At 43.3% G+C, this 13,154-nt stretch overlaps 1 protein-coding gene across 1 annotated transcript; it reads right to left on the bottom strand.

The window, feature by feature from the left end:
- Positions 1 to 5,570: 5,570 nt before the first annotated feature.
- On the bottom strand, positions 5,571 to 11,674 carry DAZAP2 (DAZ associated protein 2). The gene is made up of 4 exons (XM_027844340.1): positions 11,571 to 11,674; positions 9,371 to 9,489; positions 8,716 to 8,961; positions 5,571 to 7,026 (listed from the first exon to the last, which is right to left on the bottom strand). Exons 1-4 carry the CDS (start codon positions 11,581 to 11,583, stop codon positions 6,898 to 6,900), a joined length of 507 nt encoding a protein of 168 aa, XP_027700141.1. The 5' UTR covers positions 11,584 to 11,674; the 3' UTR covers positions 5,571 to 6,897.
- Positions 11,675 to 13,154: the final 1,480 nt, after the last annotated feature.

Below are 13,154 nucleotides of genomic sequence, written 5' to 3'. Positions count from 1 at the left end.
ACTGATTCTTCAAAAGAAAGAAAGGAAGGAAGGGAGGGAGGAGGAATGTGCTGGAAGAAAAAAAAACTGGAAAACAATTTAATATCTTAGAACAGGAAGTGATAAAGTTTACCTTATTAAATAATAGACTTCCTCAAAATTAAAAGACTAGATAGAAATCAATGCCTTTATGAGAAAAGAAACATTTGAATAAAATAAAATAAAAAATGGGGGAAAATGGAAAGTATCACTTATCAAAAATAATTGACCTGGAAAATAGGCTAAAGGATAATTTAAGACTCCCTGAAAAGTGTGTGTGTGTGTGTGTGTGTGTGTGTGTGTGTGTGTGTGTGTATCTATCAAGACACTTTATTTCAAGAAATCATAAATGAAAACTGCCCTGATCTTTATAATGATAGGGCAAAGTGAAAATAGAATATATTCATTACTTCCTAAAAGACACCCCAAAAGAAAAAATCCCCATAATCTCAGGCTTCCAGATCAGAGAGACTTGAAGCAAGGAGACGAGTTTGTATGCTATTACAATAGTGCAAGCAAGAGATGATGAGGGCCTGAACTGACTGGATAAGTAGAGAAAAGGGGACAGATGTGACAAATGTAAAGGAAATAATAAGAAGGGTCAACATTAGACATGTGGGATGAGGGACAGTGAGGAGTTGAAAAATTTTTTTTAATTTTTAATTTTTATTTTCAGCTCTAAATTCTCTCCCCTACCCATTGAGAAGGCAAGAAAACATTGTACATACGAAGTCATGCAAAACATATTTCCATATTAACCATATTGTTTAAAAAAAAGCAAGAAAAATAAAGTGAAATAATAAAGTGAAAAAAATGCTTCAATCTGCACTCGGAGTTCATCAGTTCTCTTTCTGAAGGTGGATGACATTTTTCATCGTGAGTCCTCTGGAATTGTTGTGGATCATTGTATTGATCAGAGTAGCTAAGTCATTCACAGTTGATCATCATACAGTATTGCTGTTGCTGTGTACAATGTTCTCCTGGTTCTGCTCACTTCATTTTGTATTGGTTCACATAGGTCTTCCCAAGTTCTTCTAAAACCATCCTCTTCATCATTTCTTCTAGCACAATAGAATCCATCACAATCACATTTACAACTTGTTGAGCCATTCCCCAATTGATGGGCATCCCCTCAATTTCCAATTCTTTGTCACCCCAAAAAGAGCTGTTATAAATGTTTTTGTACATATGGATCCTTTTCCCTTTTCTTTGATCTTTTTGGGGTACGGACCTAGTATCAGTATTTCTGGGTCAAAGGGTACACACAGTTTTATAATCCTTTGGGCATAGTTCCAAATTTGGACCAGTTCATAACTCCAATAGTGCATTAGTATCCCTATTCTTCCACATCCCCTCCAACATTTGTCATTTTCTTTTTCTGTCACATTAGCCAATCTGATAGGTGTGAGGGGAGTTGTTTTCTCATTATTTAATTTAGAGTATTTTTTCATGTAATCATTGATATCTTTGATTTATTCTGAAAATTGCCCTCATCCTTTGACCATTTATCAATGGGGGAATGGCTTATTTTTATAAATTTTGCTCTTATAATTTTTGCTTTTGAAAGATGAGACCTTTATCAGAGAAACTTGTGGAAAACTTTTCCCCCAGTTTCCTGCTTTCCTTCTAATTTTGGCTGCCTTGGCTTTGTTTATGCCAAACTTTTTACACTCAATGTAATCAAAATTATTTTACCTCCCCATTATCCTATCTCTTATTCATATATGTGACAGGTAATAAAAGTTTAAATCACGTACCCATTTTGATCTTGTTTTGGTATATGGTGTGAGATGTTGATCTCTCTAGTTTCCACCAGGCTGCTTTCCAGTTTTCCTAGCAGTTTTTGTTGAATAGTGAGTTCTTCCCCAAAACAGCTGGGATCTTTGGGTCTATCAAACAGTAGCTTACTATGGTCACTTACTTCTATATATTGTGTACCTAATTTCATTGATCAACCACTCTTTCTTATCCATTGCCAGCTTGTTTTGATGACTACTGCTCTGTAGTATAGTTTGAGATCTGGTACTGCTAGGCTGACTTCTTTCACTCTACTGATTCTCTTGACATTCTTGATGTATTGTTTCCTGAGATGTATTTTTTTTCTAGCTCTGTAAAATAATTCATTGTGTTTATAAAGTTCCTCCGTGTGTCTTAGCAAGTAGATTCCCAAGTATTTTATACTGACTGGTTATTTTAAATGGAATTTCTCTTTCTATTTCTTCCTGCTGGGTTTTGCTGATAATATCTAGAAATGCTGATGATTTATGTAGGTTTATTTTATATCCTACAACTTTGCTTAAGATTGTTAATGATTTCAACTTTTTTTTAGCTGATTCTCTAGGATTTTCTAAGTATACTATCAAATCATCTGCAAAAAAAAAGTTTTGTTTCCTTGCTGCCTATTCTTATTCCATTATTTTTCTTGTCTTATCACTATAGCTAGCATTTCTAGTATGATACTAAATAATAATGATGATGATACACATCCTTGCTTCACCCCTGATCACAGGAGTTGAAAATAAAGTTGAGAGCCTAGATGCTCTCTGCACAGTAACAGCAAAGTTTGGAAGAAGGATGGATTTGGGGGAGAATATAACATAGTGAGATCTGTGATCTACCTCAATATACCTACTCATCCTATTCAACTCACCCAAACTGAAAAGTAGGGAGGCAAGACTTACTGGTCACTGTCCTGGTTGAGCAGAAATTACCCTCCGAGAACATCTGTCAAAAGATCTGGGAGGCAGAGTGTGAGAATACTTGGCAGAGGGGGAGATGGTGAGGAAGGTGGAATTTTTTTCCCCAATTGCACCTCCATGTCCCTGTAGCAATTAGATTATAACTGAGAGGAAAGGCTGACTTCAGGTTGAGAAAGGGAAAAGGATGTTGGGGAATAAGGGTAGGTGTGGTTGTGTTGGTTTACAAAACAAAATATGACTGGAGAGAGTAGGATGCAATCCATCTTCCCACCCTCAAGTTGATTAGTGTCATGTATCCGCTCCATACACACCCATTTGGGAGATCACTACTGTAAGGGAATAGAGAATAGCCTGATTTGGCTAGAGCTGGGGTTCTTAACCTTTGTGTCACAGACCTTTGTCAATCCCATGAAGCCTATAGACCCATCTCTGAATGTTTTTATATAATTGAAAAAAATGCTAAATTAGAGGTTAGTGAAAATAAAGATGTAATTTCCCCTCTAACCAAATTCAAGAACACCTGGGCTACTGCATAGAATACATGGAGTCAAGGTTGGAAATTTAGGGTAGTGCCAGATTACGAAGGCTCCCAAATGGATGGATGGATGAATGAAAAAAATATATACAAAGACAGTCCCTGCCTTCAAGGATCTGACATTCTAATGAGGGGAGATGTGCAGTTTCTAAGTTAAGCCAGACTCCTGGTGGCACAAGATAAACAGCACAGGTCAAAGTTAACAAAAGATGTACTTAGCTATAATCGGAGGAGGATATGCATTGAGGACATGAGTTGATTCAGCTGAACAAAATACCTCTGCCTTTGAATTGCCTATAATGGTCTGTAAGCCAAGCATTAAGACAGTACCTAGAGTCCTCATGGCTGTTTTGTATTCAGGTGAATAAGAAATCAAAAACCTGAACCACTAATTCTCAGAGCCAGGATGGTTTTAATACTTAAGGAAAAGCTAGCCTAACTTGCATGGGCTCAGAGTTAGGATAATGCTCCTGCACATGGAGACAATATATATATAGGAGAGTGATAGCCAGGGGGTATGATGGTGAATGGATACATAGAAGAGATTGGCACATCCTTTCCAAGAGCAATGACAGTTGATTTGACCATGGTACAAGAGCTGGAACACAAGGCAGCAGATGACATGGTCAAGGAGTAACGCATGGCTGGAATTGGGCTTTTCCTACTATAGCAGGAAACAAGGACAACCGTCAATCAGGACGGGGGCCCCAGGGCAGGTTGATAGGGTCAGACCCTTTGGGGCATGGTTTTGGTCCAGGTGGCTAGGCAGATGACAAGAATAAAATGAAACATGAATGCTAGGCAAAGGAGTTAGAACTGTAATCACTTGGGCACTAAGAAGCTACTAAGGATTTTTAAAGAAAGGAATACTACGAAGGCCAGATCTACATGTAAGGAGTTTAGCACGAGATGAACGGGGTGGGATAGGGGGAAGGAGAGGAAAGGCAGATGCAGGACAACCTGTTAAGAGGCTATGGCTATAGTCCAGGCAGGTTATAATGAGAGCTTGTTTATACTAGTGGGGTGGCAATGGGAAGAGAGAACAAACTAGCATTGAAAGGGTTTTAATTAACTGCTTGGATTAATAATGCAGAGTGAAAAGTTTAAAACGTCAGACTGTTTCCAACATCAGAGATGGGATAAATGGTGACACCAATGACAGAAATAGTGAAATCAGAAGACAGAAGGGATTTAAAGAAAAAGAAAATGAGTTTGGCATTGGACATACTGAGTTGCATCCAGGTAGAGCAGTGCTGCAAGCAGGTCTGGAGCTGAGCAGTCAGGACTTGGAAGAGATCTGGATAATTTGCAGAGGCAACAGTTGGTGCTGGGGAAGTAAAGGAGAATGCTGAGGGAGAAAACATACGGAGGATTCAGAGCTCAGGGGAACACCTTGCTTATGGGATCAAGAAGAGGGTGGAGAAATAGAAAAGTGAGTGGTCAAGTTAGGAAAACCAGGAAAATGGTCATCTCTGAAGGCAAGGTTGGAAGGCGGTTTTTAACAACCATGAGATACTGCAGAAATATCAAGGATGCTAACTGAAAAAAAAAATGCCACAGAACCATTTTGTTGGTTTCACAATTCCTAGAGATCTAGAAATTGCTCAGCATAATTTGATTCCGCCTTTGCTCTAGTTAGAATAAACTCCCCCAAGAACACAGCCTGAAAACTCCACAGGGCAGGGAGGAGGGAGAGGGAGAAGGAAACACAGGGAGAAGGAAATACTGACCTTACTAACCTTTGCTCTGGTAGCTTCTGGACTAAGCCCAGAGAAGCTTCTGAAGGGCAGCTTTTCATATCTTCTTCTAACTGTCTTCAGCCCTACCACCCTGGTACTCAGGATTCATTTATTGAATAGGGCATTGCACCATGCATTGGTTGTGGGGTATAATCCACATATTGCCAGGCAGCAAAGAGTCTGGATATTTTGCACACCCGCATTTTCCCCCCACAGGTCTTCCTTACTACAAAACTGGGTAAAACTGCCAATAAAACCTTGCTATATTACAGGGGTTCTTAGCCTTTCTGTGTGTCAATGAAGCCTATGGATCCTTCTTTGAATACTGTTTTTTTAAAGACATAAGAAACCGATTATACTGAAATTATTTTTTAAAATGTTTTTTAAGTTCATGGACCCAGAAATTGAGAATCCCTTTTTTTTTTAATTACCTTCAAATTCCTGTCTGAAACCACCAGAGATGCCAGCCACAGGGATTTAGGAATTAACCTGACAGCACTGTACCAGTGAGCCCTCGTAAAGCTACAGAAGATAATTCAGAAGACATCTAGAAATGAGCTGGGTGAGAAATACTTGGAGTTAAGGTGTAATGCAACTTCATCACTTTATTCAAATCTTCAAAATATTCTTTATTCTACATTTTTAGTATAAAAAATCCACAAGTTAAGTGCACCACAGTGAAGAGAGAGACATACAACGCTGAACTTCCATAACAGTCAATGGTACAGTCAAACACCATATATACAGAATACAGTCAAATTTAGATGAACTGAAATTATAAGATAAAATATATTCATCAAATCCAATTCCAGAAAACAAAAATTAAAAGACTGAGGATCCCTGAATCTTTTCAATCCTAATGAGACTTCAGTTGAATTCATCTTAAAGTGACCCATTCACAATACAATCCCATTAACCCAGCTCTTGAGCAGTTAATTAATGGCCATGGTCAGCTAGCTGCCTCAGACATTTAAACAGATGGCAACCAATTTCTGCTCTCAAAACTCCCCTTAATTGGACTGTGAAGTCATCCATCCCACCGTTGGAAACAGAACCCTTCCCCTTGCCTCTCTTACTTTAAATCTGAAGTTGACCAAAGCGCAGTTAGCATTGACATCAGGTGCTCAGATCATGTGTTTCTGGCACCAAAACAAATCTGGATGAGGCTTTTGTGTGCAGAGGCATCCATGAGAAGAGTACAAAAGGAACGGTCCATTCTCAGCCTTTGCAAGAACGGGGGTCTAAACTGTGAACACAAGGGGTTTCAGAGGATCCTTTTGAATAAAAGGTCAAAAGATAAGGAGAACCAAGGTCTCCTCTCACACAAGAAGTAGGGAGAGGTGCAGGGAGAGAGAGAAAGAAGTCTGACTGGCTTTCTGTCCTGCACCATTGATTCAATGGAGATTGGCGAGGGAAGTGGGGGAAGGGGCAAAGGATGTGAAGAAAAAAGGCAGACATCTATGCATTTCATTTATAACAAGTAATAGAAATCAAAGACTTTAAGGAGATTTAAGACCAATCAGAATAATTTGGCAACTTTAATTCTTCAGATCAAAGTTCCCTCCAAACCTAATTTGATGGTTTATTACTAAAAGCAAAGACCAGTATGGTGCAGTATTACTCCAAAGGAATTAAAGGAACATCTTCAGGGAAGATTTGCCCACATTCATTTTATGAATGGATTACCCCCCTCCCCCCACCTTGAAATGTTTTAGGGAGGTACTGCTACCATTACATGGTTCGTTATTAAGTTTTGAAAAGTGCCTGAAAGTTTGGGCACCAGAAAGACACCCCAACAACATGTGTCTAAACTTTGACTTCAGGTTAATATGACTAAAGCAGTTACATTGTGAGAAGTGCTGACGGTGTGTGATGTCTTTCCTGGCACGGGGGTGGCTTTGGTTCTTCACCAGATGGTATAGCCACCATCCGAACCACCCATGAAGAAGTTCCCCTTCCGCTGAGTTACTAGCACGTTGGCCCCTTGCATAACAGCAAGCTGAGCAGCATTGGGGGGGCAACCAGGGGGTGGAGGCTGGAAGTAAAGAACAAGGTTGAATGGGCACAGAGAAACTGGTGCAGGGAAAATGGGCCCCCAGGGGAAATCGGAAGGAGGGCCTATCAGGAAGAACGGCAATTTGGGGACCAAGAGAATTTCACGGGGCTGGCCAATGTATTCCTTATTGGCACTGTCTGGAGAGAGAGCATACTACTTTCTTTCCTGACTACCCAAAGACAGTAAAGAAGAACACTTGGAAGAGGGATACTAACACTCATTCAAAAGATGCCCCAGCTCTAGAGTGAGACACAGGGACCATTATGACTTGTGTACAGTTAAGACTCATACTGGGTCCTCTACAATCTTGGAACTCTCCAAGGGCTGAGCTCCTTCTAAATCCTCTTTGGATGCTGCTTTTGCTCTAAGGTGAGTCTGTTCCAGAAAGTTAACTAGACGTCATGCCGGCATCCTGTGAAATACTTTTCACTTCTACAAATAACAGTAACACCAGAACAAAATCCCTGGAGATTTTATCTAGGGGATAACTTGAATATAGGCATCTATATTTAAAGAGGACATCTTAAATATAGGCATATCCTACCCAATACTATTAATTGGCTCCAAGAAAACAGGAGATAACAATTGATAAACATCCAATTGTCATTTTAGGGAGTAATTTACAAGGACTTTTGTGATGTTACAGTGGTATTTGTTGTTAATTATTTATTGATGCTTTGCAATAAGAATTATATTACTGCAAAATAGCACCGGTCAGAGAAATGTTATTTGGAATATGATGTACCCAAGAGGCAAATTCAATGTGGGGATCTTAAGTCCTGGTAGACTATACATAGGGAGCAGATACGGCTCTGGAACTGATCTGATGCCTTGGGGAAATCAAGGAAAATTTTCGACCACCTGGATTTATAGCATAAGAACTTTCCTTTGTCAGAGACATCAATGCCTCTTGGGTAAGCACAAAGATGCTGACATGACCATGGCTGTTACTGTTAGTGGACAGTTACTTAGGAAAAGTTTGGCCAGCTCCAAATTTGCCTTCTTTAATGGGCACATGGGAAACAAATCCCCAGATAATCTGGAAACAAGTTAACCAAAAATTCCAACCTCCTGGAAACGACTTGAAGATAAAAATGTATTCTACTTATTTTGTATCATTTATAGTGATTGTTCAGAACTGTTGCTAGAAAGTCCTACTGAGTAAATACAAACTTTTGTTAAACCAGTTTAAATTGCTCCTTGTTTCACTTTCAGATGAGCCAAGAAATGGTCCCAAATCTGGGAATCAGGAGGACAGGGTAAAGGGGTCTAGGTTTAGAAAAAGAGATTGCTAGCTACAATTAATTACCAAGCTATTGCTGCCAGAGGTTCTCCTTGCACCTCACCCCCCTTACTGCCTGCCTCCCAGGTGAGTATAAACTATCGACAATCACTGCCCAGGGATGTTGGAGGGATCCTAGGATCAGGACCATAGATTTAGTTGTTACAGATTCAGAGCTGCAAGAGGCTTAAAGGACATCTAGTTCAGCCGCCTCATTTTATAGATGAGGAAACTGAGGCCTAGAGACGTTAAGCAACTTGTCCAAGGTCACACGGGTAATATTGAACATGAAAGAGAAGTCTGAGGTTAGCAACTCAGGGCATGGGGATGCTTAGAGTCAAACATGCAGCAGCAGGGAAAACCGAGTATTTTCTGGTCATACTCACAGGAATGTTACCAGCAGTAGCCCCAGCTCCAAACCTGGCACCAGGATCATATGCTCCATCCACCAGCACTGTTGAACCCGGGGGGTATACATGACCGAGTGGATAATAAGCCAGTGGAACTGCAGAGCCAACAGGCCCAACAGCCACGGACTGGCCCATGGGAAGAAACAAAGAAGCACCAGGATATGCAGCTGACATAGTGGGAACTGTGGCAGTCCCTGGGTGCACAAAATTTGGACGATAGAGCTAGAAAGGGGCAGAAGAAAAAACCCAAAGTTTATTTCATGAGGTTTTTATTTTGGATTTTAATAGTCAACGTTTAATTCTCCAGTAGAAACTACATCACTTATGAAGCTAGCAAATGTCTAATCTATAGCCTCCCTCCCCCCCACCACTGAGCCTGCTCTCAAGCCCCTCTCCCCAGTCAGGGAGAGCCTAAGCAGAGAAAACCTCGCTGTTGTGTTGTCCGCCCCCTTACACCTCCTGCCCTCACTGCCCCTCCCCGGGGCTTTACTTAGATAATGCATCCTCAACCCAACAGAAATGATTTTTTTCGTCCACACTGTTTCTGAAATTCTAATCCTCTATGAAGATAGGGCCACGGTGACACATGATTGTGGTATGCTCCAACACCTAAGAACTTTGACCCTCTTACCTCAGAATAGGCTGGAGGTGCATCCGTGTACGGTGGAACCTGAGGGAGGTGCACAGTTTGAGGGTACACTGGGTTCCCAGGAGGCTGCACAGGGTATGTGGGCTGCGTTGGATACTGCCCTAGAAGACACAAAAAGGCACTTGTGGTGCGTCATGCACGGCCAGAGATAGAGAGAGCACACTGCCCAAAGAATGGAATGGCTGTGTAGACCCACAGCAGTGGGGTCTGACAAACAGCTTGAAAAGGGATGATGCAGTAGCTGTGGAACAAACAGGGGAAAGGTGAAGAAAGTACTACCTTGCAGCTTCAGATTAGGGATTCTGAAAGGCCCAGGCAGGGAAGTGTACCATCTACTCTACAGGCCCAAGTGGAGATCGTGCCCAGTCAGTTCCAAGGAAAGCACCTTAAGAACAGGAACTCTTCTGATTATTCTTGGCTCTCTCTGAAGCTGGGGGGCTCAGAAGTACCCATGAGGGTAGGGGATAGGATGGATTCATGTCAATTAGTAAGGAATACCTGGCTCCAGGGTTGGCCTTATTATCATACTAGTCAAATGTCTTCGGAGGGGTTTCTTGCCTGGATCCAAAGGTCTAGAATGATCTTCAAGGTCAACTTCAGAAAGAAGAGATTTAGCAGATGCAGAGGCCACTGGATCATATATAGGTTTAGAGATAGAAGTGGTCCAAATGCCTGATTTTACAGATGAGGAAAACTCAGCCCCAGGAACCTTAAATTACATATCCAAGGTCACACAGCTAGTAAGTGGCAGAGCCAGTATTTGAATACAGATTCTGTAACTCCAGCACATTTTCCACTGCCCCTCATGGCCTATCACCACATGAGAGGTCTTCCCCCACCAGGGAAGAATATAATAGCATCTTGAAACAGAATAGACCTTGAGGATCTAGGATCATCACCTCGTCTACAGCACTGAACAAGGAGTCAGAAAGACCTGAACTTGAATCCTGCCTGTGACACTTACTACCTGTGTAACCCTGGGCAGATCACTTAACCTCTCTGTGCCTCCGTTTCTTCATCCGTATAAAATGGGGATAACAACAGTATCCACATCACAGCGTTGCTCTGAAGGCCAAATAACAAATAATCATTGCAAGCCCCTGAAGGTTTGCAAAACATTTTACACATATCATTTCATTTGATCCTTAAAACAAATCTGGGAGGTAGGCGCCAACTGTTTCTTTGTATTAGCCTAAAAGTGATGAAGAAGCCACATCCCTCTTAATCTGTAAAAAGGGTTTGAGTCTAGTTCTGTTAAATAGGAATGTAATCTACAAATAAACACTTTACTTTTAAAAAGAAAAACAAAAGAAAAAACTTTGCCACTATTTTGCAGATGAGGAAACTGAGGCCCAGGTAAAATAACCTATCACAGAGATAATGATGATAACACATAAATGCTTTGCAATCCTTAAAACGCTACATAAATGCCACCTACATAATGATTATTATTGGCTGTTATTATGAACCAAATGATTAGAGGACACCTTGGATCCGAGAAGTTAAGTAACTCGCCCAAGGTCACACAGCTGGCTAAGGAACACGCCCCGGACCTGAACCCCAAATCCAGGATCCTTCCACTACCCAGCAGGGCCCGGAAGAAGGGCTTCCCAGACAATAGAACAATTCAGGGAGAGGGGCGGGAGGCGCCCTGACCCCAGGAGGGGGCTCGGGCTTGGGCTGCTCTGGTTTAATGGGCACATACACAGTTATCAAGAAAGGCAGAGGCAAGCAGCGAGGAGAGGAGTCCGAGACCCCGGCCCCAGAGCCCACCCCTCCCCTAAGGGCACCGACCCTCCCCCTCCAGCTCCCCCAGGCCGGAGGATGGATGAGTGGGGGGCGCCCGTCACCAGGCAGCGCTCGGCCCCGCCCCCTCCAGCTTCTCATTGGCCGAGTCCCATCGGAGCCCTCGCTCCCCATTGGCCTCGCGGCCTGCCCATCCCGCCCAGGCCCCCCTGCAGCTCAGAACTGCGCCACAGGCTTTAAGGGAAAAAACTCAGGGAGGGGGCGAGCGGCCGTGGCTCGGGGCCTCGACTGCGAGCGGGCGCGACGCGGGCCCGAGGCCGGGCCCCTCGGCGACCAAGGCGCACAGCCCCAGCACAGGCCCACGGCCCCCCGGGACCCCCCGCCCCCCCCCCCCCCCGTCCCTGCCCCACCGGCTTCGCCCCCTGTCCGCGCTTGCCTTTGCTGTTCATGGCGGCGGCGGGTCCGGTTCGGCTCGGGGCTGCGGACGGTGTTTTTTTTTCGTCCTCTTCCTGTTCCAAGTCACTTCCGTGTCATGTGACGTGCCGTCCTCCCAGAGTCACGGGACGTCCTGGTGCCCCCACTCCCCCCCAGTCTCCCCAGCGCCTCCACCGGAAGCCCCGCCCTCGGGCGGTTCCTCCAGGGTCAGGGCTGAGCCGGTGGTGCCGGGCCTGGGCGCGTCGGGCGCACCAAGGCCCCGCCCTGTGATCCCGACCTCGCGGGGCTCATTTCCCCATCCAACTCGGGCGACCGGGAAGCTATGGCTGGATGGGCCTGGCCTCTCTGCAGCTCTTCAAGGGCATCCACCCCCGGGAAGTCTTCCCGGATTAGCTCAACGCAAGCGAAGACTAAAACCAAGGACCCTCGAGGGATTATACGACCCAATTCAGCCCCTCAAATGTCCCCCACCCCCATTTCATAAATGAGGAAACAGCCCTGGTGACTTTTCTAAAGGTCACAAAAGGAGTTTTTTTTTTTTTCCTTTAGGCAATTGGGATTAAGTGACTTGCCCAGGGTCACACAGCTAGTGTCAAGTGTTTGCTCTGAGGCCGATTTGAACTCAGGGCCGGTGCTCTATCCACTGCGCCACCTAGCGGCCCCAGAAGTTCATTTTAGAAAGTTTGAAATGCGCTCCTAACCTCTCTATTCTCATGACGTCAATACACAATTTTTCTGCTTTACCCTGGCTCTGCTGAAGCCTTTCCCAGTCCTCCTTGGTCTCAGTGCCTGCCTTCTGAGATTACCCTCAATTTAGCATATAAATATGCAGATGCACGCATGTATGACACAAACATAATTTGCTTGTTCATAGTTGTTTGCATGTTTTTTTTGCTTTTTGGATAGCCAATGGGGTTCAGTGACTTGCCCAGGGTCATACAGCTAGTAAGTGTTATGTGTCTGAGGCCAAATTTGAACTTAGGTCCTCCTGAATCCAGGGCCGGTGCTCTGTTCACTGCGCCACCTAGCTGTCGCAGCATGTTCTTTTTTAAAGGCGTCCTTCTCCTCATTGCCTTTTTGGACCTCTTGCCATTTGGGTTAGTCCATTTTTTCAGGTGTGATTTTTTTCAGTATTTTTTTGGGTCTCCTTTACCAAACTGTTGACTCGTTTTTCATGACTTTCTTGCATCACTCTCATTTCTCTTCCCAATTTTTCTTCTGTTCTTCTTACTTGATTTTGAAAATCCTTTTTGGGCTCCTGTATGGTCTGAGACCAATTCATATTTTTCTTGGAGGCTTTGGATGTAGGAGCTTTGGCTTTGTTGTCTTCTGCTTGTATGTTTACATATATGTATATAAATTACTCTGTCACCAAAGTAAGATTCTATAGTCTGAGTTTTTTGCCTCTGTTTGCTCATGTTCCCAGCCAGTTCCTTGACCTTTTAACTCTGTTAAGGTAGGGCTCCGCTTCCAGTGTGAAGGATGTACTATCCCAAGCTTCAGAAGTTGTTTTTTTGTTTGTTTGTTTTTAAAGGCAATTGGGGTCAAGTGACTTGTCCAGGGTCATACAGCTAGTATGTCAAGT

The sequence above is a fragment of the Vombatus ursinus genome, unplaced genomic scaffold, assembly GCF_900497805.2.
Source record: "Vombatus ursinus unplaced genomic scaffold, bare-nosed wombat genome assembly UNPS02014941.1, whole genome shotgun sequence".
Lineage (NCBI taxonomy): Eukaryota > Metazoa > Chordata > Mammalia > Diprotodontia > Vombatidae > Vombatus > Vombatus ursinus.
The sequence above is the reverse complement of the archived record's forward strand: the minus strand, read 5'-3'. Positions and strand labels throughout refer to the sequence as shown.